The 25,463-nt window shown below is 41.6% G+C and overlaps 2 protein-coding genes across 3 annotated transcripts in view; one reads left to right on the top strand and one right to left on the bottom strand.

The window, feature by feature from the left end:
• Positions 1 to 18,428, top strand: part of RARB (retinoic acid receptor beta) — a gene marked incomplete at both ends in the record, with an annotated part of 193,169 nt that extends 174,741 nt beyond the window's left edge. Inside the window, 4 exon segments of the mRNA XM_080338653.1 lie at positions 7,125 to 7,301; positions 13,614 to 13,818; positions 15,105 to 15,263; positions 18,232 to 18,428. Coding sequence (XP_080194779.1) covers positions 7,125 to 7,301; positions 13,614 to 13,818; positions 15,105 to 15,263; positions 18,232 to 18,428 — 738 coding nt within the window.
• A 1,290-nt stretch (positions 18,429 to 19,718) lies between these two features.
• The window catches only part of TOP2B (DNA topoisomerase II beta), a 62,983-nt gene continuing 57,238 nt past the window's right edge, over positions 19,719 to 25,463 (bottom strand). For both annotated transcript variants that reach the window (XM_080339429.1, XM_080339430.1), the window contains exons 34-36: positions 21,137 to 21,253; positions 20,395 to 20,492; positions 19,719 to 20,198 (exon numbers count right to left, since the gene is read on the bottom strand). In XM_080339429.1, the coding sequence (XP_080195555.1) occupies positions 20,037 to 20,198; positions 20,395 to 20,492; positions 21,137 to 21,253 (377 nt within the window). In that variant the 3' untranslated portion in view covers positions 19,719 to 20,036. The remainder of the gene's footprint in view (positions 20,199 to 20,394; positions 20,493 to 21,136; positions 21,254 to 25,463) is intronic.

The following is a 25,463-nucleotide window of genomic DNA, read 5'->3' as shown; positions in this document are numbered from 1 at the left end:
TGCAGAAGAAGAGAAATTGCACTGAACTGCAAGCATTGCTTAGCGGTATTGCAAGAGACAAGCTTGGAGTCTGTGAGTCAATCACATGCCATCATTCGTTAGAAATTTCTTGGCTTCCAAAGAGATGATCTCTGCATGTGCATCAGCAGATTACAACTTTGTGGGTGTAGAAAGTTCTTAAATGCTGCTGGATTACTGGTGACAGTCCCAAAGCTACCAAGGTCAAGGAAAACATGGAATGTTTAGATAAACTGGTTTCCAAAATGCTCGTTTTCAGTTTATTCCTCTCCCGTCTACCAAAATACCACAAAGCAGCAAACACTTTTGCTGCTTTTAGAAATGAAAGATCAGCCTGCTGTCGAGAAGTTCAGGACTGTGGGAGTTTCTTCAAAGGATGAGTCAGGGAAATAAATCATCTCTATACATATATATGTTGCTAAATACAGGGAAGTCCAGTTGATATATATTGATTTCAGAGAGAATATCCAGTGTCAAGTTTGTGTGGTGTGGCTGGGGCAAGGAGATACTTGCCCCCATGGTCCTTGTCCTCCACAGTTCCCCAGCTGTAGAGCTGGGACCAAGCCCTGCAGGTCAGGTGAAACACCTCTGTCACTGGATTGCCCTCTGTTTTGAGTAAATGCCACTAAAACAAATGTTAAATTTCTCAAAAAGCAATCTAGGCATCCATATCCACTATTTGAGCAAGCGGCGTGCTGTTTCATGGCATATTCATGTATTTACAAAGTGCGGGGTTCAAAACTCTCAGGTCTAGGTGTAAGACTTTGCATTTAAGTGCAAGAAAAGCAAGCATACGCATCAAGATGTTAGGAAAAAGCACATTCTTTGTGTTGCTGAAAAGTATTTTCACAAACGTTCTTCACATTTAATTCTGAAACCCGTGTGAAACGGTTGGTCCTGTGGAAGGTGCCTGTCCTCTGCAGGCTTCTGTGGCGCTGTCCCTGCTTGGGTGAGATGTAGTCAAAACAGCCAGCGTGGGCGTGCTGCTAAATATTGCACAGGCAGAGCCCCGGGGACTAGTGCAGCGTGCGAGGCTGGAAGCTTGAAAGCAGCCAGCTGGTGACACCACCGAAGGCAAAGCTGGAGACGGTGGGATCCGTAGTGTGTCTGTCATGGAAATTCGGGGGTTAGTGGTCTCCACCCCTCCCCTCAGCATCTGTGGTTGCATCTTCGTTTTGGAGTGAATAAAACCCTTCCAAACAGGCTCTCACCCTTCTGCAAACGTGCGAGTGCTTCTGAATGAGTGTGAAAAATATCTCCCCAGTTCAAAGACGGTGAGTTTTTGCTTTGTAGAAGAGGTGATCGTATGTCCGCAGCTGGGATGCGTAGCCAGGCTGGTATGCGTGCCAGAGTTTATTGCTCACAGGCTGCTTTGCAAATGGCCTGGCTATCCTAGAATAATCTAGGGGTGTACATCCGTACGGGAGCGTGTTGGTACGTGCTTTTGTGTTACGTCTGAGTTAGAAGAGTGCACTGCAGCTGGCGTGATGGTTCTTCGTGCTGGCAATTGCCAAAGATCCTGGAGGGCTGAAAGATAAACCTGGGCACCTATACGCTTGCATTATGTATTGGATGCTTAAGTATCATTAATATTTTAGCCCTTGAAATGATACAAGTGGATGAAACTGGAGAGGGTCTTGTGGCATATCACACCCACCACTGCTGCCTGCCTTCCTCCTTGGGTTCCTGCTGACCCCCCAGTGAGTTTAAGCCCCTGTTGGAATTTCAGAGCCCTTGTGTAGGTCCAGGTGCTTTCAGTAATGAGTGGATGCATCTGGTCTGTCTATGGGTCCTCAGCAACCATGACCTGACCACAGTCCTTCCAAGGCTGGATATTGGTCATTTCTATCTCAGGCGAGATCGGACAGCTCGGGGAAAGGGATTTCTTGTTTTTCTCATTGGTCTCTTGGAAGTCCACAGCAGTTAGCTGCGTGTGCCTGAAGTCCTGGCCGCTTTGTCATGGTTTGGTACTATACAAGTTGCAATAGCAAAATTATGCTGAGTTATTTTTTGGCTAATCTTGAATCTTTGAGAGTGGTACAGCTTCCTTCAACAACTGTGGCAAAACTAATAGCAGCAGTGCTAAGTACTATCCTTCTGCTGCGTTCCTGTAGTCTCTGTGTAAAATGTAGAGTATTTAAATCTCTCATCTCTCATGAGGTCTGGTGACCACTCCAGCTGTTTAGGTAGGAATTCAGTGTAAGCTCATTGTGACTGCTGTCTCTGCCTGGCTTTGGAAGGGACGGAGTACAGCACTGCCCCCCTTGCTTGCACCCAGTGACAACCTTGGGGATTAAGAATATTGCTCAGTACCACTGGGGACAGAGTACAGGTCATCTTTATCTCCAGCTACCCGTCAGCCCAGGAGCTGAGGAGGAGCCTTTCTGCAGTGGTGGAGGACCCAAAAGGCAGAAGGTGTGTGTGCTGAGCAGAGGAGCACAGCTCCAGTGTTTGGACATCACCACCAGCTGCTGATCCTACGGCAGGACTCAGGCAATAACCTTTCCTTTGGACACACTTGAAACAGAGACCAGAAGTCAAAAATAAAAAAGAGCGCATAGCCCTTTTTGTAAATGCCGAGTCCAAAGGGAGATAGAAGCCTACGCCACTCTTCTTGGTAGCCACAAGCTAGTGTGGGTAAAAGATTGTCACCAGACCTGCTTTAATGCCTGGTTCTGCAGGCTGCCAGTCACAAAGCACGATGTGCACACGCTGCAGAGCACACAGATTGCTTTTGCAATCTTAGAGTTTTTTATTTAACTCTTTAGGCGAGAGGTGAGAAGCAAGTGCATTGAATCAATGTGGATGCACTTGAATTTCATGAGCTTTGCACTTGCGTACTGATAGGAACAGTGGATGGAAGAAACTGTTCTGCAAGCGTGGCCTCTGCACGCCTTCGGTTACATGGTCGTTCAGACTGATTTAAGACGTGATTTTGTTTGTTTCTAAAAAGAGCAGAGACTTTTAAGTATAAGAGAGTGAAGTAAAAAGGATCTTGTAGAGATACAGTCATGAAAAAGTCCATTCAGACATTTGGCTCGTGTATCTGGTTCCTCTCGCTCTTGAGCACTGCAGCCAGCATTTCCCGGAGGGGAAGGTTACATGGGGATTTTTTTCCCTCATTGTGTATTTTCACCTGTTCTAAAACAGTTTCGGAGAAATGTTTTCACTTACGTTTTTTTATATTCATCTGCTCTTTAAAAAGAAGCGGTGTCCCTATCTGTAATAATTACTATACTTTGCATAGTTAATAAAAGTCTACTTAAAATAATGGGAGAATAACACTCATATTAAATTCCCTGGGTCATTTGACTTAACAGTTGCATTTGGTGGGCAGCGGCAAGTACAGTTCTGCCAATGATGAGAATCAGCTAGCTATTTGAACGTAATGGATTTCAAAAGTCCATCATAAATAGATCTGTTTTATTACTGTCATCCAGGTAAGAGAGAGTGCCTTAGTAATTTCTCTGGAGATGTCATACTTTATAGTATAATTGAGTGTAACTATACTGCCTGTCCCTCGAGACTGGTATTATTCGTAAGTCTACAGCTGTGTTACATCCAGCCTTGTGACAAAGGGAGGATGAAACAGAAAATAATTTCGACTCTGCGGACCTTTGCTGCGGGTTTTCCCGGGTTGCTCTGGGCTGGCTGCGTAGAAACATCTCAGAATGATGAGGAGAAGTTTTGCATCTCAGTGGCATTTTGTCCTTCGTAAGTGCTGGGATTAGAAGTTACACGGCTATTTTTTTGTGCCATTGCAGAGGGATATGTGTATACATATATATGTATAGATGTATATATATCTGCTGATGCTGGGACTGAGCAGAAACGTGTCCTTGGTGAGCTCGCCGGAGCCAGAGTGCGTTGCTGCTTTCACTAAAGAGGTGTAGCGAGTGTTCCTGATTAGGGCAGAGTGCCCCTGTGAGCCTTGTTGCCTTTGTAAAGTGGATTTTAAAGACGGCGGGGATTCTGCTAGTGTGTACGTTTCTGTGAGTACCGCATCCCGTATCGCTAATGGGGAGAAAGAGCAGCCTGCAATGAAAAAACAAAAATGATGGAAAAAATGGGATCCATTTATGTGGCAAAAATGGCTGTTTAATTGGATTTCATAGCAAGGTTGGGCTTTTCCACTGATAAAGATGCCACTAGGGTGTATTACAGTATTGTTCCACCATATGTGCGCTGGTGCAAAGGCTTGAAAAACATGCAAGGCTGCTCCTAGGAAAGACACCCGAAAAAACCGCTTCAGTAAAATATTCAGGAAAAGTCATAGCGTCTGCATCTTTTTCACAGCATGGATAGAGAAGATTCCCCAGGCAAATTTAATCAGAGTTTCTGTTTCTAAATGCATTTTATTAACCCCATATTTTACTGTTCAACCTATACATTGATATTGAGCCTGGTTTGGTTTTACATATTCAGAAATGCTGCTAAAACCCTAGCTGTTTTCCATGGCGCTTGCAGCTACATTCATTACCAGATAAAATGTTAAGTCTTTCCATTTGTAGCATCTCGAAGATAATGTGTAAACCACATTAGCTCCAACGCTGAGGAATCTGGCACCCGTCGTAATAAAACACCCGGTTATTTGGTGTTTTATTAACTGCCCCTTCTTTTCAGTTTGCATAATAGTGAGTTAGATTTACATTTCTTAAGACGGCCGTGCATTACTCTTGATAGAAGACATGTCAAACTTCCCATTGCCAGTACTGCAGCATGATGAAGTAACCTCATATGATACTGATGAAGATTTCGTTCACACTTGCTGGTTTCATGCAACGTCTTTTTTTCCAGATGGATACCCTATTGTAAAATGATTTCCTGCTTTAGGCTCTGCTTTGTGTAGCTCTCCGCTATGCCATCTTTCTATGAACTGGATAAACTGCCTATTAAATTTAATTACAGCCTGAATGACTGCACATCTTGATCTTATTTTTTCTCCAATGTACTGTATTTCACCAAGGTCCTTGAGGATGAAATAAAATAAATCTGAAGGATGCATACTCCAGTAGCCGAAAGAAATGTTTCAAAGGGCATTACAATGACTGTTAACCCATTAGTTTTGGACCATTTTGAAGGCAATTCTTTAGGTTTAGGATTATAGAGACAATTTCTCCTGTCTTTTCTTCTGTCAATTTAAAACCAAAACAAAATAGAGGGAGTTCCCAGGAAAAAAAAAAAAAAGGCTGAAATAGAAATGATGAAGTTAATTTCTTATCGCTTAAAAAGAGGGCGAGCAGAGAAGAGCACATATGCACCTTCAAACTGATCAGCATGGTTAGCATTTACTTTTTGTAATAAGGGCCCAATATAAATACTACCATCTCAAATCTGCACCCTGTTGTAAGTGAGGGTGAATGTTGGGCTGCTGTCCCACTTAGGACCTATCAGGACTCTCCTCTTCATGACTGACAGTGGTCAAGGCATCTGTGAATGCAGCTCTGGGAGGGGGTGACGGAGCATCACAGCCAAGCTGAGCTCACACCACAGCTCATCCACCTCAGGGAAGGCCCTGCATCCTTCCCATGAACTGAAGAAACCCGATGGCTTCAAAGGTTTCAAAGTAGGTGGCCATCCTCGCCATCACCAGTTGTCACACAGATATTTCCTCCAAGGAAGTGCTATCCGTGTAACTTGGATGCTTTTCAGTTGCTTTTTCTCTGCCATATCTATTAGACTTTTAGGGTGAGACTCTTCTCATTTAACTTTTAAATTAAAGTTAGTTCAACGCTTCAAGCAGGCAGGTAACCACATGGGCTTCCCTTGCAGCTGGGGAGAAAGCTGCCACCTGAGGGCAATTTCCCTTACCTGCCTTAAATAGCTGTCTGGAGTGTGTGGGCCTTTTTTTGGAGATGCCTCTCTCTTGGTTAGTCAACAAGCTCCGATGAGACGTGGAAGAGGGAAACTCTGCCTTTGGTGTTCTGCGGTTGCAGCTCAGCGCCTTTTGCAAAATCATTACCAGCATATTTTTACAGGTAAAATTCCTCTTGCAATGAAGAGATCATCCAGATACTGAAGGCGACTGCAACGCACACTGAATGTGGTGGCTCATGAAATACCAGGGGAGACCCTCACGCTGGCTGCATGCGAAACAGCATTGGACCAAATGCTGGCAAAATGCACACGAGGGCACTGGGAGAGGAGCTTTGGGTATTTCAGAGCTCTGTTGTTACCTGTTTCTTGTCACCCCATGGGAGTCACGGGTGGATTGGAAATGACTCACCAGGTCTCCCCATGACACCATTTTTCGTTAGGCAAAATGGATCAACAAATAGATCACAGGAAACTTTGAGTCATCCAGTTCTTGGCTGATATGTTCAGCTTTTCCAAGCGTTAAGTGGTTACTCTGAATGTATGAAAACATGAGTTTAATCACAAACAACACAAATTGGCTACACATCCTAGCAAATTACAGACTTTTCGATTAAGATACATGAATATATGGCAACAGTCTCCGAAAGATGCAGCTGGAATGTCCTCATAACACTTCGAACAGTAGGGTCTATGTTGGGTACACCCTCAAAGGAGCATATAGCATTCATCCCTGCACATGGTGTTTTTCTTAACATCGTGTAAATAAATGCTCTTTAATTCATGAGAGACTGTAGCTTGAGAATGCTGTAAAACTCTTGCAGAGGCACAGAGCAGATAAATTAAGTAGAACTAATTTGCTAAGACCTTAAGTATGTGAAACTGTGTTCCAAATATTGTGCTGCTTTTTCCAGATGGGGACCCGATATTCTTGTTCCACTGTTCATTTTTATTTTCTGGGGCACAACTGTAAATTGTCTGTCTCAATGCACTTATTATATAATGGCAAGGAAGAATAATGATAGTGGCATTTGGAAATGTTTAAGTTAATTTGTATTCGTTGTACAGATGGCCTCTGCAATCGTAAGTAGCAGAGAAATATCCAAGGAATTTTCAGACGATTAATCCAAGTTAAAAACCAGCATCATCCCAACAGCAAGCTGCAGAAAATGCCTGGAATGTTAATAGAAAGTACTTCTGGAAGGAATACTTGGTTGTTGTTTCTTTCCCTTATAAACCGTTTACTGAAAGGGACATTGTTGATTTATGGTGCCTTCTGTCTGTCTTGCCAGAACTCCAGCGCAGATCATCGGGTTCGACTGGACCTCGGGCTTTGGGACAAATTCAGTGAACTTGCAACAAAGTGCATTATTAAAATAGTGGAATTTGCAAAGCGATTGCCAGGCTTTACGAGTTTGACCATTGCAGACCAGATCACTCTACTCAAAGCAGCCTGCCTGGATATACTGGTATGTATTTTTAACATCATTGTTATGCTACCAATTTATTTTCTGTTGCTTTTTTTACTGTAATTGACAGTGAGAAGGGGTCAAGTACTGCCCCAGCTTTATGGTTGCAAACCTGAACTTACTGGGTAGTCTGGTATGGTCGCAAGTGGACTCGAGTGCGTCTACAGATGTGTGTTAAATGGGATGAACATACTTTTCAAAATAAGTCCTTATCGATTGTGAATTTCAGTCTAGTTGCAAGAAGGGCACATTATGATATTGAGGCACCAACCAGCTTTGGAAAAATTTCCTTATTGTTCATGCTGAAGAGGGATCTGATTCTCTCCCCTTCAAAACATAACGCTCTGTATAGAGGATACGTAGAAAGACATTCCGCTGTGTAACATTTTAGGAATATGCTGTACCTGTGGTCATGAGGTAATTAGAGGAACAAGACACGGATCTTCAGGGTGGGGATTTTGCAGGTTGCAGAGGGGAACCTGGAGTACCTGGAGCCCGCGTCCCCCTGCTCTCACCCGCGCTGCAGGCACCTGTGGAAATGGATGCTGTAACAGACTCTGTAGAGATTTTAGCTAAATGTCATTTAATTTTAAATAGACAAGCATACAACCGTAGATGAGCTTGGAGTTTTGCTCCAGACCTTGCCACTATGTCAAGGCAAGCTGCCTTCCCTCCCTTTGTCTCCGGTTGTTCCTGTCACGCTGACCTTCAGAGGAGCCCTCTGGGATCTCAGCATTTCTTTATCAAGACCTTAGAGGTCTTCAGGCTTTTAGTTGTGAACATGTTTCTTATTCTTGGTCATAGCAATAACTTTCAGTAAAATGGTATTTTCAGCATGTTTTAAACGTATTTTAAATGTTTTCCTCGGAGCACAAACCTTCAGGTATTCATGGGGCCAAGCACGGCCAAGCAGCGCGTTGTAGGATGGCTACTGTAGATATATTCTTTCGCGTGACACAGGAGTTTAAACTGGGGAAACTGAAGTTGAAGTAATTAATCTTGGAATTTCTGAAAGTGCATTGCTTCAAACAGGATCATACTGAGGAGGATGTTAACTGCTGTGACCTTTTCCTCTTGTTCTGTCAAAACTGTTTTGAAGAATTGCTTCTAGAGGACATGGGTGAAGGAGGAAGAGAGGCGGGAGCGGGGAAGGATTATCGTTCTCCAGCCTAGAAAAAAAGGGAAGGCTGGGGGTGCCTTATTGTGCTCAACATTCGCCTCTCGTTGTCCCCTTCTTCCAGACGCTCATTCAGACTTGACCATCTCGTTACTGTGTGTGGTCCCTCCATGGGGCAGTTGCCAGATGAGAAAAAGAACATTAATAGTGAAGCAGATGGTAAATTGTGATTTTATTTCAACTAATTAACGGATAGAAAGGGTTAATTCTTTAATGCAATTCACCACTTTTACTTTGTGGCCATGTGGCAACCTTCAAGCTCTAGTTATAAACTTTATTGAGACCTGTCATTCCTGGTCATCTGCTCATTCTCTGTGTTTTTCATGAAGCCAGAGAAGGTGAGTCATCTGAGCGAGGAGGGCGCAGTGAGTGCCATGGCTGCCTGCAGCATAGAGGAGCTGAAGCTTTTCTAAAGCCAGCAGCAGATAAGACTTGGTTGCTGCAAAGACTGTGAAGGTTCTGGAGTACAAGTCTTTGAGAAGCAGCTGAGGGAACTGGGGCTGTTCAGCCTGGAGAAAAGGAGGCTGAGGGGAGACCTTAGCGCTGTCTACAACTACCTGAAAGGAGGTTGTAGCATGGAGGGTGTTGGTCTCTTCTCCCAAGTACCAAATGATAGGACAAGAGGAAATGGCCTCAAGTTGCACCAGGGGAGGTTTAGATTGGATATGAGGAAAAATTTCTTCACAGAAGGGCTGTCAGGCATTGGGACAGGCCATCCAGGGAAGTGGTGGAGTCACCATCCCCGGAGGTTTAAAAGACACGTAGATGAGGTTCTTAGAGACATGGTTTAGTGGTGGACTTGGCAGTGTTAGGTTAGCTGTTGGACTCAGTGATCTTGAAGGTCTTTTACAACCAAAATGATTCTGTGGTTCTGTGAGAGTCCTAACTTTCCTGCGCGACATTTACACAAGCTTTATACGACTATTTTATGTGCTGCTTAAAAAGAAAAAGGGATAATTACCATGAGCACTGTAACGCGTAGCGCGTGTACTGTCTGTAAAATGCCCATATCCATTAAACCCACATCACCTGCACATAATCGGAATTGCAGTGCAGCTCTGTATCTTTATTTAAGCTACATTTCAGTACTTGGAGCAGTGTTTTAATAGCGCACGTTACTCCCGCTTCCCAGCAAGCTGGTTCTCCTAATTATGAGGAGCATTTCGAGCGTTTGATTTTATGCATTGAGACATGGAGTGAGCGCCGTTCCCTCCTCACCTGCCCGAGCCCCCAGTGCCTGCCCGTCATGTGCTGTGAGGCCGTGAGCCTCGCCGGTGTCCAGCCAGGATCCCGCCACTGTGCCGTCCCCTGGACCTGTGGCCAGAGCCATAGAACGTGGGAGGATCAGCGTGGGGCTCCCAGACCAGCCAGGTGGGGTGGCCGGGATCCCCCTGGTGCATTGCCCACCCGGCAGCACTGTCTCTGGCCCTTAGGGAGCCGTAAGCATTTGTAGACCCTTCCCAAGGGCTTTGCTCAGTTGGTTCCTGAAACCATGGATGCTTAAACCCTCCTTAAACAGGCTGACAGAGGAAATGGTGCCAGGAGCTCAATAAACTCCACTGGGTATGAGCCAGAGAATTGTTTTATATACAAACAAGCAAAATCTCTGGAAGGGAAATAACATCAAGCCTCGCAAGGCGCCAATTGAGGATGGTGGAATTTATATCTGCTCTGGTGCCAAAAGTTTCAGGGATAAATATTACTAAAATTAAGTCAGTAACCCTCATAAAAGCAAGTGCTGCTTGGTGTGCTGGCCCAGCAGTGCTCGAGCATCCCCGGCCTCACGGAGCTCTGGCAAAATGAATGTGGAAGGAGTCCAGAGTCCAGCCTGTCTTAAATCCAATGGATAAAAACCTGAGAAGTCCTTGAATGCTAACCCTTAATAATGCCATTTTTTGCTTGCTCTTGTAAAACCCTATGTCTTAATGCTAGGAAGGCATTTGCGTGAGTGGAACAACCTGTGTTGATGGGATATGGCAGCGCTGTGGAGGTTCGTTCATTATTTCAGAGTCACCTGCTTGGGTTTCTCCTCTGGGGAAGCCGTCCCAGCCAGCTAAGGCAGCTCACCTCTAACAACAGGGTTTCTTATAAAAAAACCAGCTTGCCTTAACTAATCTGTTTAAAATGAGTAACAATTCTATGGTAGCAACAGTTTTATAAATGCAGCTTAGTGGATGGTTCTGGTTTTGTGCAACCTGCGGGGTTTTTGCTTTGCGATTTGAAACTGGCTTATATGAACCCCAGGTGCTTTAAGATATAAATATTCCTTAAAACAAAGGGTCCTTTAGTTGTGGGCAGGAACCTTATTTATGGCTGCAAGTGGCATTTAAGAGCAGAGTGACAACTGAAATACTTGGCTTGGTTACAGAATCTAAACAACACTGAGGACATTAGGAGGATGTCTTCTAGACAGCAGTTCAGTTTAAAATGGAGAAGGATACTGTGATTTCTTATTTTGAAGTGTTGACATTTCCCATATGTTCTTCAGTGAATATGAGCTTGGAATCAGCTTCACTTTGACACTGGAAGTTTGCCCAAGAAAGGTTTAGCAGCGAAATCAGCAATATCCATGGTGTTCCACAGATCTTGCTGAAGGACACAAATTAAATAAAAAATAAAAAAAATCCAAATGCTCTGTCTCGGAGTTTAATAGCAGCGTGTTGTGGGAGAATGTCAGAGGAATGCAGGAGCAACCTGAGCCCTGACGGCTGCACTCAAGCTGAGCGCTTTGCAGAAAACACGCGGTTGAGCTTCATCTGTGCCCGTGCCCAGCAGAGCCCCCGCGGGCTCCTCCAGCTCAGGGCTGGGGCAGCACTGAGGCACGAAGCCTCACGTTGTCTCCCTTGTGCAAAAAGCCGTCCCAGTTGCTGCCTAAGCCTGGAAGTAGCTAAACTCCATGGGACCTTTATGTTTCAATTCTAAATCTTGCAAGGCTGCTGGAAGTGTCCTTCCGTGCACGCCCACAGGGGCTCTGGGTTGAGTAACCTAACCCCAAATTCATTCAGCCTCCACATGGTTTGAGATAACCGCCCCAGGGCACCCCAGACCCTCTGGGCTGGGAGTCTCTGTGCAACAGGGAAACACCACGGCGTCGCCCAATTTAGCTCCGAGTCCCGCTCTGCTAATTTGTTGGGTTGGGAGTCCTGAGGGTGTGGAGGGAAGAACTCTCATTGCTAAAGCTCAGCTATTAAAATAGCACCAGATTCAAAAGGGATGCAGTTCTCCCCAGCTGAGCTAAGGGAAAATCACTTAAGCACCGCTTAAGAAGTACAGAGCCTCGTTCCTCCGAAAGCTGGATACCTTGTCATCGCAGCTGCTGTCTGTGCAGGCTTGAGACGGGAAGAGTTGCACTCCAGACTGTCTTGCATGCCATTAGAGAAGGAAACCAAGTGGCTCTTGGGTTTCTCAATAAATATGCAAAGTTTTCAAACCTTGGTTTTCTTGAAAACAACAAACTCTGCATGTTTTTCTCTTTCTATACAGTCCTTTAAATGATTTTAAAGGATAACCAACAGCAAACTTTAGGGGACAGAAATGCCTGTGGTTACTGGCAGTGCAGAGTATGGTAAACATGCTGTCTCTTGCTGACAGGGTGCCATGCTTTATAATGTTGATTTCTGCTAATAATGATAAAATACACTTTGGCTGTTACACAAAACCTTTGGAGTTACTAGCAGCCTTTTAAGATCACTTACGTTAGTGGGGAATTGGTGGTCAGTGAAGAATTTGAGTGCTGTGCTTTTGTATTTGTGTCTTTCTTGGTCATTGATTCAATTACTTTCAAGAGCTTACTCTAATTTAGGGGTAGGGGAACGATGTGAAACATGCCTGTCCAACCACATAGAGTCTCAGCGCTTCAACGTATACCCACAATGTGAGATAAGATTATTGCTGAGATAGAAAAGAGTTGAAGAGCCTTCTGCAGAAATACACCCTATTAAGTCTCTTACCAAGGAATATAAGAAGAGAAATTAAAAATTCCTTGTAGGTCTCTTACATGCCATGTCCTCCTCGTTCTCCTCCCTGCGTATTTGGAGCAGTGTTGCCAGGGAAAGATGAAAGTGGGAGAACCAAGCCCAGGCTGGTCAGCTGCCAAGTGTCGGGGCCTCTGACTCAGAGCTTCGGCAGCTATAGGAATAATTAAAATTCTCCCTGTGCTCGCTCACATTCATGTAAATCTTTTTTTTTTGTTGAATCTTTAATACAAAGTAGGATGTCTGTATGGGAAATAAATACAGTCAAGCCGTGAAAAAATATGGCTCAGCTAATCAGCTAGACCTCTGCAAGGTTTGGTTTTATTTTAGTTTAGGGATAGGCCTTCTCCCACCTCTGATTATTTTAAACATTAAACAGAAATATTTCACGATGATGGACATCTCTTTTATTTGATCCTTAAGGCAGTGTTCATTCGTAGCAGCTGTACAAATGAGCCTGTGCTGTGCGGAGTCTGTGGTGGGACAGATGCTGGGTTTGCTCTGCGAGGTGGCAGCGCTCACACACGCGCCCCCCAGCCGTGCTCACTAACCAAGTGCAGAGCATCCTCAGCCTTCTACTCAGTGTTTTGCATTCCTCTGTGTCTAGAGGCGCGAATCCCCGTCCTTCCCTCAAATGCTGTTTCACTTGGTATCTTTCACCAAGGGCACAAGCTAGAGAAGCGCTGTTGTGCAAAACTGATCCCCAGAATCAATGAAATACTTGTGTGTGTGTGCTCGAAGAGGTGAGAAATTTCTGTGATCTTCCTAGATCAGACCAGCAGTGCAATAGCATCTTGTAGTTAGGTGCTCGTAGGAGCAGTTTATGTGAAAGTTCTGGTGATGTTGGTGACCCAAGTGGTGAGATTTGCATCGAAGTTTTGATTATTTCATAACTCAGGGGAAAATTTCTGTTATTTAATTTGTGTTATAAAAAAATACCCACAGTCAATCGAGTATATTTATGTTGTACCAGAGAAATTTTGTGCTACTTGAACCAAACGTAGTTTGATTTCGGATTGTTTTGACGTGACTGTGTACTGCAGTGCTGCGGGTCATTTGCCACATCGAGAAAACGCAACAAACCTCTCATGGATCGAATATTTAATTCCTCTGATTTCTTTTTTTATGTTTGGGGTTTTTTTTCCCCTTGTCTGTCTACAGATCCTTAGAATTTGCACAAGATACACACCAGAACAAGACACCATGACGTTTTCAGATGGCCTTACCCTGAACAGAACTCAGATGCACAACGCCGGCTTTGGCCCGCTGACCGATCTCGTGTTCACGTTTGCCAACCAGCTCCTGCCTTTGGAGATGGATGATACAGAGACGGGTCTCCTTAGTGCCATCTGCCTCATCTGTGGAGGTACCGCACAGCACCAGCTCGGATGCGCTCGGAAAGGACAAGACAAGATAAAATCTTAATTTACATTTTACTTGTTTTGCTTTCCTGTACTAAAACGTATCTGTAAAATATATATGCGCAATATTATTATATATGGTATAACACAACACTAAAGGTTTGTTTCCCGCTGGTGATAGTTATCAGGTTTATTACTGTTAAGTTTTAAAATTAATGGAATCATTCTGTCAAGCAACCAATCCTGTTATTTGCCTGACAAAGGACTATAGGACATACCCTGCTGCACTTTTTGTAAGTGGGATATGGGTACCTGTGTGAATTACCTTTGTTATGGCCATTATGCAGCTTTAACTCATAAATATAATTGCATGCACGTGCCTGTAGTTACATTCACACAGAAGTCACTGGTGATAACTCTCTTTAGAAAAAATATAGATGATACTTCAAAATCAACATCGTAGCACTGATGACGTGATTTGGGGGAGGACTGATTACAACTTCAAAGGGACATTTTTCAAGTAAAATGGTTGTTTTAAAATACAAAAAGCAAAGTCTCAGACCCTTTCCAAAATCCTCTGTAAATTTCTGTTATTTTAATAACCTCCTTTTCAAAATCTGGGCTATCATTAGAAACACACCTTGTTTAGTTGGGCCATTTTGTTGAAATACAAACGGGGTGCTACTCAAGAATGTTTGAGAAACAAGAGTCAGTCTTTGTTGACAATAGCCCTTTAGCGCAAAATCATTCTGATTTTATGTGTCCCTAACCACAACCCATCAAAAGCATTAATGGGTTCTCAGATGTCACGACTATGTGACCGGGATGGGTGACATTTGTTGTCACTCAAGCTAGCACTGCCATCTGCTGATACCCAGTGGTAACTCACTTTATTTAATAGCGATACAAAAAATTAGCTGTAATCTCTTTATATACTGAGGTGTCTTATCAACGACACATACAAAAGTAATTCTGAAATATTGTTCGCAGCAGGGTGTTTTCCCCTTGGAGAGGGAGGCAAACTGGTGATTCTGGACCACTCAAATGACAAACCTTGCCAATCACCAAGGAAAAATGAGTCTAAATTTCAGGAAGTCACGGTTTGTCCTCTTCCTGTGAAATACTCAATACAAAGTGTGGGTCAGAAGTGGAAATAAAGATGAAATTCAGGGAGTTCTAATCAAGAACATGGAGGAGCTTCTGTGATTTGGAGTTTGTGAAAAGTGTGTGTATATATATATTTTTATATATATATTTAAAATCATATGAGTGATATGGTCCTTCTCTACAGATCGCCAGGACCTTGAAGAACCAACGAAAGTGGATAAGCTTCAGGAACCATTGCTGGAAGCACTGAAAATTTATATCCGAAAGAGACGACCCAACAAGCCTCATATGTTCCCAAAGATCTTAATGAAAATCACAGATCTTCGTAGCATCAGTGCAAAAGGTACAGTGTCTCCCCATAACTCAGCAATAGTGTCAGTGTCGCGTTTCAGAGGAAACTGGCCCACATACATGGGTTGTTATTTTTTTAATATATCTAATAAAGGCCATTGTGACCTTTCTCTTCCCTTCTTCTTTATGGAACTCCTATGTTTAAATTGATTCTGCTTTAAGCATATATGGTGCCACATTCTTCATGCATCTTACAGTGCAAATGATGCCTGAGGTATAAGTGGGTTAGCAAATCATTAGCCTGAACTCTTTGTTAGTCATTTTAAGACAAGATAAAACCCAGAATTCAACCCTTGTTAATGCTTACAAGGGGGTACAGGTCAACATGTACTTTGTGTCACTGATGGCTTTCAAAAACAATGTTTATAGACAGCAGAAAACACTTATTAACCCAAAATTCTTCTAACCTGCCTGTAGTCTTGTATGTGGTTGATAAGCAAGCACATAGGTACAGGTACCTATGTAGCTATAGACTGGATTTATGCTTTTGAAAAAATTACTGATTTCATTTGACGTGGTATTTGAGCAGATTTCAGGGAAAAAAAACCTAGCAGTTAAATCGCTGAAGTAAATACATTTGATTTACATTAAAACCTGAACTGTTACACCTTAAACAATATATATGTAAGTTAAGAGGTCAAGCTGTAGCTATGTTTATTTTAAAAAGTGAGCAATCTAATTAGAGGTTAGTAACAAAAGAGTACCTGGAGGAAGCAAAAGTATCCTCAAAAAGGAACCACGTACCCAGTTATCTAGAGCTTGCCATTTACCCAAAGGAAAGCAAGTTCCATCCAACTGAACCTACAAAATAAACTCACAGCACTACCAAGCTCTAAAAATATTGAGGGGAGTCCTTTCGTTCTACTGTTCTTGCTTGTGGGAAATCTATTTCCACATTCCTGCCTCTTTGCCGGAGCTTTCCAGCTCCTCGAGAACACAGCTCTGTGTCTTTATGTGCAGTGCACAAGAAAGGATTCTTAAGTATTTAACTTTAATTATATCATTAACGTTTTATGGTAGAACTAAATCGTACCAAAAGACTGGTGATGTTTTGGAGGGGTGGGTGTGTCTCGAGTTTCATTTGAAAAGATGTACATTAGGAGATAATGACTTTGGTGGTACATGATCCCTGAAAGCAATTACCAAAGCAAGCATGAACCGAAGAGACTGAGAACCTCTCCTTACACTAGAGTTCCTTGTAGAACTACGTTCGTCTGTGGCATTAGAAGTGTTGTCACAAAAGAATTAAGTGTTCATGGGACAGAAGAAAGAGACTGTCTCTGGAGTTCTCTTATCCCAGTATTCAATTGGAAGTTTCGTCTCTTCTCCCCAGTAGCAAGTGATAGGACAAGAGGAAATGGCCTCAAGTTGCGCCAGGGGAGGTTTAGATTGGATATTAGGAAAAAATTCTTCACAGAAAGAGTTGTCAGGCACTGGAACAGGCTGCCCAGGGAAGTGGTGGAGTCACCATCCCTGGAGGGGTTTCAAAAGTGTTTAGGACGAGGTTCTTAGGAACATGGTTTACTGCCAGAGTTAGGTTATAGTTGGACTTGATGATCTGGAGGGTGTCTTCCAATTTAAATGTTTCTATGATTCTTTGATTTTAAAACCTGAAAAATTACTGTGGGTCTACATGGGAATAAGCGCACAAACGCTTGGTACTGCACCTGGCCTACTCCATAGCAGTAGGAAGCAAATATTTAATGTGGCCAAATTTAGTTCATCAGCACTGCTCAGACTACCAATGTTTTTCAGCGTAATTCTGCATTAATTTCTTTCAAATTATAGTGCTTGCCCCTTTGCTCCTAACAGTTATTTAAGAGGCTTTTTAATCAGTATTCACTTGGAGTCAGTAGATGATTTTTGGAGCTTCTCAGCGAAGGCAGGAACATAAGTGCTCCCTCTGCTCTGGGCTTAGCTCTGTGACTGACAGCTCCTGCTCTCCAGTGCACGTGTTGCAGCTGAATATATCCAAAGGTTCTCTCTGCTGGAACGTCTCTTCTGCAACCTGACTATTTTCTTGTTAATTATTTTGGCTCTTCTTGCCTGCCTTCACTTTTAAACAGCACAGACTCCTATTCCATTAGACTCAGATTTTAAGATGATCAGGAATCCTATTGAATGTTGTAGACCAGATATTTGAAAGCTGAGGTTTATGGCTATAAATTGCTGGATGACCAAGTAAGAAAAATCTTTTTCCCATCAGCAGCAAATATATAAAGCACATTCATGCCTTGATGTGGAACAGAATCTTTACCGTATATGCAAAATACTCCTCTTTCTTTATGGTCTCCACCACTCAGTAGTTGAACATTTATTAACTTATTTTCAGTAAGTTAGTTTCCCTTGAATCAGATGTAAACAGTATTAAGGTTACTGTGTACTTTTGTGGTTAAAAAAAGTATCCTTTTGCCTGAATTTGTTCTTTTATAAAACAATGGTTTGTTAAATTCTGATTCTTATTTCAGTTTTCTATATGGGAAAGAAATGTTCTGACTTACATTGCTGTAGTTCTCTTACAGGATTCGCATAATCTATTTAACACAAATCAGCCAGAATTTTTGTCATTCTATAGTCTTTGCAGATCCAGTAGAGATTAAAAACTGGGAAGTATGTTCCAATTTAGAAATCTGTCTCTGTGACCACAGTTTAATTGAGTTTTTCAGTATAATTTAACGACGTTTTGGTTTCTTCTATGAAAAGAAGCAGTTGATCCAATTTACCTGTATTGTAATATCAGTTGCTATGTCGTAATTTTAAATTAATTTGTTAAGGAGTCTTCACCTAACTCCTTTTTCTTGTAATGAAGTCATTCACTTATGTAATTTTGTATGCAAGCAGTATAGGGGACACCAAATCCATTAAAATAACATACCCTGAAATTGCTACTGATGATGCAAGGAAAAAGGAAATCGTATGAATCGTCCTAACGGGAAGGGCTTTTTGTTCTCTTTTTAAAGGTGCAGAACGTGTCATTACATTGAAAATGGAAATTCCTGGATCCATGCCACCTCTTATTCAGGAAATGCTGGAGAACTCTGAAGGACATGAACCACTGACCCCATCCTCAAATGGAAATACTGCAGAACACAGTCCCAGTATCTCCCCCAGTTCAGTGGATAACAGCACTCTCAGTCAGTCCCCTCTGGTGCAATAAGACATTTTCCAGCTACTTCAGACATTCCTAATACCTTATGTACAGGGATGAAAAGCAAGAGAAACATTTTTACTGCTGCTTAGTTTCTGGACTTAATATATATCTATATATGTGTATATATATAGATAAAAACTCAACAAGGACCAAGGAATTTTCATATGTATCAATATATACTCCTTGCTGTTTAAACTCTTAAAACTAGAAAAATGCAAACTTTTGAAACTCTAAATCAGCCATTTCATGCAAAAAAAAAAAAAAAGATAGTTAAGCTTCTGTTTTCTCCTCTGAACATTCAAGATTGCATGGTGACACGACAGATCTCAAACTTCAAATTCTGGTTGCATTCCTGATGACTTTGTACATACAAATGTATGGCTGTACTTTCTATACTGGATGTTTGGTGCTTTCCTTTTGTCTCTCATACCTAAAACGATCAAGACACCAACCATGTGAAATGGACTCCTGTGCACATCCAGAAAAGGAAGTTTAAAGGACCGTCTGATTTAGTTTAATATGAAAACGTGTCTTTGATGCCCTCAGTTTGCATCTCCTTCCTTGTAAAAAGTATACAAAAAATCACTGAACTAGCAGAAGAGACAACAGTATCAGCATTAGCTGCCAGGTCAGTTATTCAGATGTCATTTGTTCCACTGTTAATGTCACTTTAAAATTGAAAGACGTGGTTTCTTACCTGGCTGGTGACCAAGCTACACAATTAGCTACTACAGTTCTTCAGTAATGATGATAGCCTCCAAGGCAGAAACACTTTTCAGTGTTACCATGGTTTGTTTACTTGTTCACAAGCTGTTAGGGAAACTTCATGGGATGAGAACCAGATGACTCATTTACAGCTTTTGAACTGGCGGCGAGTTGAGGGTATTTCCTAGAGAATCGACTGCCAGGAATTCACTGGGTTATCCAGCCTTCTAGGTGCCAGGGAAGTACAGCTCGGACTTCCAGAAACACGAGGAGAGAATCTGCCTTCTTGGCCTTGTTAAATCACCATGAACAAGAGTGAAAACTGTGGTAGAATGGTTAACAGATTTAAAGTGTCAGTTTCTTAGGTTTCATTTAAAGCACTAGTGGTTTTTTTTTTTATATATTCTAGCAAGTCTGTGATGTACTTTCACTGGCTCTGTTTGTACATTGAGATTGTTTAACAATGCTTTCTATGTTCATATACTGTTTACCTTTTTCCATGGAGTCTCCTGGCAAAGAATAAAATATATTTATTTTAAAAAAAACCCTGTGTAGAAGTAGTCCAAATTTTACACATACACACAGTAGTTTTCCATTTTTTAATGTTTAAACTTCATTTCAAAAAGCAGGTTTCCTGTTTGCAACCATGACAATTAAAATGTGCTTTAGCACAGCTGTCTAGAACATCTCTACAAGCCAGTCAGACAAATACATGACATTTCAATGAGTAAAAAAGAGCATAAAACTGTAGGTGTAAGAACAAAATGTTAAAATGCCTACACACAATAATAAAAACCATCAATTACATTATCACATAAAATAAGTCAAATGTACAAAAGTTTGCGACAGAAGGGACAAAAGGACAACACAAGATAGTTGTTGGAAAACATTTGTGTGCTCTTTGGGCACTTAATTAAACATATCAAAATCATCATCTTCATCAGACTCTGCAAAATATTTAACTTCTTTTCTAGCCCGGCCTGTCCGTGGCTTTGGGGCAGTTTCGGAGGCAAAGCCTGGCTGAAAGATTTCCACGTCAGAGTCCTGGTCAAAAGCGGCCTTCTTGGATTTCTTTAGGAAAAAAAAAGACATCAGTTGTTAAGCTCTGCACATTTTTCCCTTTTAATATCCAGAACTGAAGGAAACCTCTAACAGCTCATTTCTAACCACACCTAAACCCCCATTATCATATTAACACCCTATAATACAAACATGTACCTTTATGTAAAGTAATCCATTAGGAGAAAAGAGAATAGATTGAACTGACCTTGCTTGGTGTTGATTTAGGTGTTTTCTTCCCAGGGTTGTATTCACCTTCATTTTCTGAGCTGGATGTTTTCCTTTTCTTTGCCCCTCTACCTTTTCCTACACAAGAGAACATGATTTGTTTTCTTCTTTTCTTTTCTTTTCTTTTTTTTTTTAAAAAAAAAACACTCCAGATTTCAGAAAACTGAAAAAAAATCCCTACTGCCATTACTTTAGTATGTCTACATGTTACAGTTCAAATTTAGTTTACAATTCAAGTTTCTTCACACCAGCAGTAAAATGAAATATAGTTTATTTTCTCAGTTTTAAATCTTTTATGCTTCTTTGAAAGTTACTGCTCACCCTAACTATTCAATCTGTCAGTTCAAGGCAGGGACAAACTTCATTAGATCAATGACTTCTAGACTTCTGAAGTACTACAAGTCCTCGGTCACCTTCTGTACTGATTACACAGCATTAATTCACCTTTACCAGTTAGTAAATTTACTATCAGCCTCAACTATCAACAACAGTGAAGGTCAGATAAAAAGTTTGCATATTAGTTGTCAACAAAATTCAGTATGCTATATTTGTCACAGAAAAGGCTCATAGCTGAGTAAGCTCCTAGTGATTAATTTACTAATAAATCAACAAAGATCTAATTGTAGAGACACTAGTTCTGCTTCCTTGTAAAAATTATTGTAAGCCTGTGTTACAGAGCGCACAGACATGAGTGTTGAGCAGCACAGCGCCAAAACACTTACCTTTGGGTGCTGCGGTCTTCTTTGGAATGCCAAATTCTGAATCCGAGTCAGAGTTTACAGTTTCCACCTTCTTGGCCTTGGGAGCTCGTTTAGGTTTAGGGGGCACATCTAGTTTTGCTATTAGAAGTTAGAGATATATACTAAATTTGTTAAATTCACATATTGGTTAGATTTTATTAGATATTCCAGTTATAGCATAAATGGCAGATATTAAAACAAGATGAGAGGTTTCTGCACTTGGGGGAAACATACTTCAGCATTTACGCTAAAACTGCATAGTATAAATGGGAGGATTCCTTTGTCATACTTTGAGATGCATCGGTGCATTCAGTAAGTTCAGTGTTTGTGATTAAACAACTTTTTCATCTCTGAGCACAAAGCAGGTTACCAGTAACTAAAGCAGCCACAGAAATTCTCCAAGTTGGATACTTTAAACACATTTGCAGACATGACAGCATTCACCAAGACAGCTTGCTGCTTGGGACATTTTTGCCTTCACAGTGGTTCAACTGCAGGGGTTTGAGAGACAGTGTATTGACTGCAACATTGTTCTCTGTCAATCACCTCTGTGAAAAAGGAACTTCAGAAAAAGCAGAAAGGGCAGGAAGGGGACAGATCTGTGGGTTTCTTACAGAACCAGTCACTTCTGTGCAACTGCTCTTGCCATCTTTAAAAGACAGTCACTCCTACATTCACAGAATGGGTGACAAGGGATAGAATCACAGACTCATTTAGGTTGAAAAAGACCCTTAAGATCATCGGATAATGTCTTCTGTATGCTTACAGATGAGTCTTTTGCAGAACCCTCAGATACTGACCTACACACTATCAATCAGCCACTAAAACCTTAAAGATAATAACAGGCCTGTAAAAACACTCCAGATACCAGGAATGTGGACATGTGTGGAACTCAAGCTTTCGTTTATAGTATCACTAGGGGAATTTGTTTAGACAAGAGAGGGTCTCCACAAACTTTTTTGTCTATGATGATGCCTTCAGCTGCTACCCACTGGAGAGTCACTGCACAAAAACAGTCATGTCTTCCCAGCTTTTTGTGATAATACCTACTGGGTAGTCCAAGTAGCAGCTCCTGACAATACAAAAATTAAAGCGTTCTTTGGCATCATGGATAGGAAAAAATGGTGTTAGCTATGGCAGCATTTCAGATAAGACTGGGGAGCAAAGCAACAACGCTTCCGATGGAAGTCAGGAGCCATATTTGAAAGCAACTTGAAGTTGGTCTCTCTAGGTATCTCAACTAAGGAACACCAGCTGTATTAGCATAAAGTAAAACCAAATAAGCCATGAAGACCTACCAGTAATCTTGGAAAAAGTAATACAGCAACTGAAAGCAAAAAGAATGCTTTCTAGAAGCATCACCAAAAGTAAGTAGCTAGTTACCAGTTAAGGAGGAGGCAGTGTTAGTTGAAGGTACATGATCTTTAGGTCCCACATGGCAATGAAGTCCTTCATAGAGGAAGCAGTTTTACCAGTGTAAGAAACATAGACAAGGGGGCAGAGAGCAGAAACATTCACAAGTTTTATCAATTTGAAGATGACAAGCAGAAATTGTGACCAAGAGAATCTTAGTACAAAGGATCCATTTTAGATCTAGGTGACATTCAAAATCAGGAGCTGAGGTTCAGATGTCCTCCTACAGCACTGTGTATGTTTTGGCCAGGTATTTGTGCCTTGCACGGTTCCTCATGCTGTCAGTGTGCAATTTGTGTGTCAGACACAAGCCGAGTACACTGCCTTGACAAGTACTACCCAGCATATGTACCATGAGATGTAACTATCTTCAGCTGGCCCCGAGTTTGCTAACTGATGTTAGAAAAGGGGTGGCTTCTCACTGAGAAACAAGAAATTAGGGAGAAGGAAACTGGGGAATGAAAAAGAGGTATGACATGCTGCCACAAACACTATACTTGTTCTTCCCTTGAAACAGAACCTGTCATCACTAGTCAAGTCCTGTCAAGCCTGCCTGCAGAATACCAAGTCCAAAGGACAGCAGACAACTGTTATCTAGTGGCTAAAGTAATAGTGTTTGTGGCTTCAAGACCATGCATCTCCCTTTGTACTAACTCTAGTGGGATTCTAAACCGCCACCTTAGATTTACCTAATGCCTGTGCAAGCAGGAAGGATCTCTGACAGCAACTAGACCACAACCAGCCAAGCTCTCCACCAGGTATCATGAAATGAACTGGAAGTCTGCAGGGGGGTCAATGTACACAGGCTCTCAAGAAGCCAAAGTTTTTGGTAGAAAGTCCAGGAGTGGTATCAGTCCTACAGCTGATGAGAAGGGTATATCTCACTGCTAGAATCTCAACAGCCAGCTGGGCTATTCAAGGTGAGCAGCTGCTTATAATCAAAGACTAAGACTGCTTTTTAGATTCCCCCTAGCCTTACTATAAAGCACCAGAAACACAGACCTCTCAAACAGTGAGAGCAGAAAGCAGGCTCAGCCATCTCTTGATCCTCTGTAGTGAACACCAGAGGTCAAGAGATTTCATCTCAAATTGATCAAACTCTGAAAAGAAGCTGAACACACACCTATTCCTTTATTTCTTCTCATTGAGAAGGGGATGCAGCTGTACAGATAGCAAGGCATAACAAATAGTTCTTCGGTTTCGGCTTTCTAGCCTTAAAAATCCAAGCTCTGAAGTCACAGAAAATCAAACAACTCCAGAACAATTGTTTCAGCCACACAATAGACATTCCCAGTGTGAGGGGAAGTGGATGGAATATTACAATACCTGAAAATGGGTTTTGAAGTGGCTGCTGATACAGGGCATGAATATTAGAATCAAGGAGACAACTAAAATGGCACCAGATGATCCACATGCTAACAAGTTATGTTATCACTGTCCTGTCAAACTGTGATCATGAAACTGTGATTATGTCTAATCTGGGCAAAGAAGAGGAGACAGAAACTGGTGAAAGCAACCTGTCCTATTGTCATGCACTGAGAGGGAGACTGTAAGGTAACTCCTGAAGGCAAAAATTAAACTTCTGCTTGAAAGTGACCTTGTTCATACCTATTCGGTGAGTGCAAAGGTTAATTAGAAACTCAGAAACAGATCACAGCTATATTTTAAGGTTTCACATTAGGTTAATAACAGGTCACATCCAGGCCTTCAAAAAACAGAGAAGGAGAAAGAGATTGAATGTTTAATTGCATGCATGCCTAGCTACTGCATACACAGTTCCCTCCTGTATTTACTGCCGCATAGAAGTTTAGCATAAAAGACTATTCTATTAGAGATCAGCTATTTCTGAATACAATCTTCATTTACTGTATTAGAGAACCTCACTAGCTGAAAGTGTTTGAGAAGCATTCAGACAATCGTTGATTCAAACAGCTTACAAATTAGATTAGACACAATGCAGTAAGAAAGAGATTAGAAATAGGGAAGCAATGGGGGAGAGGATAAAAAGATGCTGCAATTCACTGGTACCTAATATATAACAAAAGATTTTTTTTCTCATCTTTAAGAGAGTAAGTTAAGTATTGTAACTGGCTGCTTTCTTGCAGATTTCCTTGACGTATCTTTTGGGGGAAGAATTAACACAGTAAGTTCAGCTGCAAGTTGATCAAAAGAAGTTTTAAAAAACAAAGGCCACAGTATCACAGGAAAAAAAATGCTTTTGGAGGACAGAGATTGAGTAGCAAGAAAAAAGAATACAGGAAGAAAGGCAAAGATCTGAAAATAACAAAATCTGCAGTCTATCATGTCTTAAGATCTGTATTTTATAACCTATCTAAACTACTCTTAGGTAAGAAAAAACATTTTTCACCATTAACTATGGCAAGTGTCTTGCATTATCTTTAAAACTTATCTAGAAACAAGTGCAAGTCTTTCTCTTAAAAGCAGCACTAACAACTGATAAGTTAATATTCCCCAAGGTAAAGCAAAAACTCCTTATTCCTACAAAGACCCAAGCACAACCACAGAAACAAATCCAAATAATAAACACACTCTTCTTGGAATTATCCTTAACTCCACAGTGTAAAATCCTGTAAGATGAGAATTCTCAAGACCTGACTAATAATTGAACAAATGTATCTAAGTTTGAGGAGAGCCTTTCTCCTCTGTTTCAGAAGAAAAACAACTGTGCCAAGTGGAACTTACTGTGGTAGCCTACCTAGGATGTAAGTATCTCTTGGGGATTCCTCCTTTGCACTTGCTCTCATTCCTTTTAAAGTAAATAAGTTAGACCCATTATAGAAGACTGTCTTCAACCCCAAGGTCACGATGTTTCACTTATTCCCTGAGGGTAAACCCCCCACATTATCTAAATTAATCAAAGGCTGAATAGCAACTC

The sequence above is a fragment of the Nesoenas mayeri genome, assembly GCF_963082525.1.
Source record: "Nesoenas mayeri genome assembly, chromosome: 2".
In the NCBI taxonomy this organism is placed as follows: Eukaryota; Metazoa; Chordata; class Aves; order Columbiformes; family Columbidae; genus Nesoenas; species Nesoenas mayeri.
This window is presented reverse-complemented; position numbering and strand designations above follow the sequence as displayed.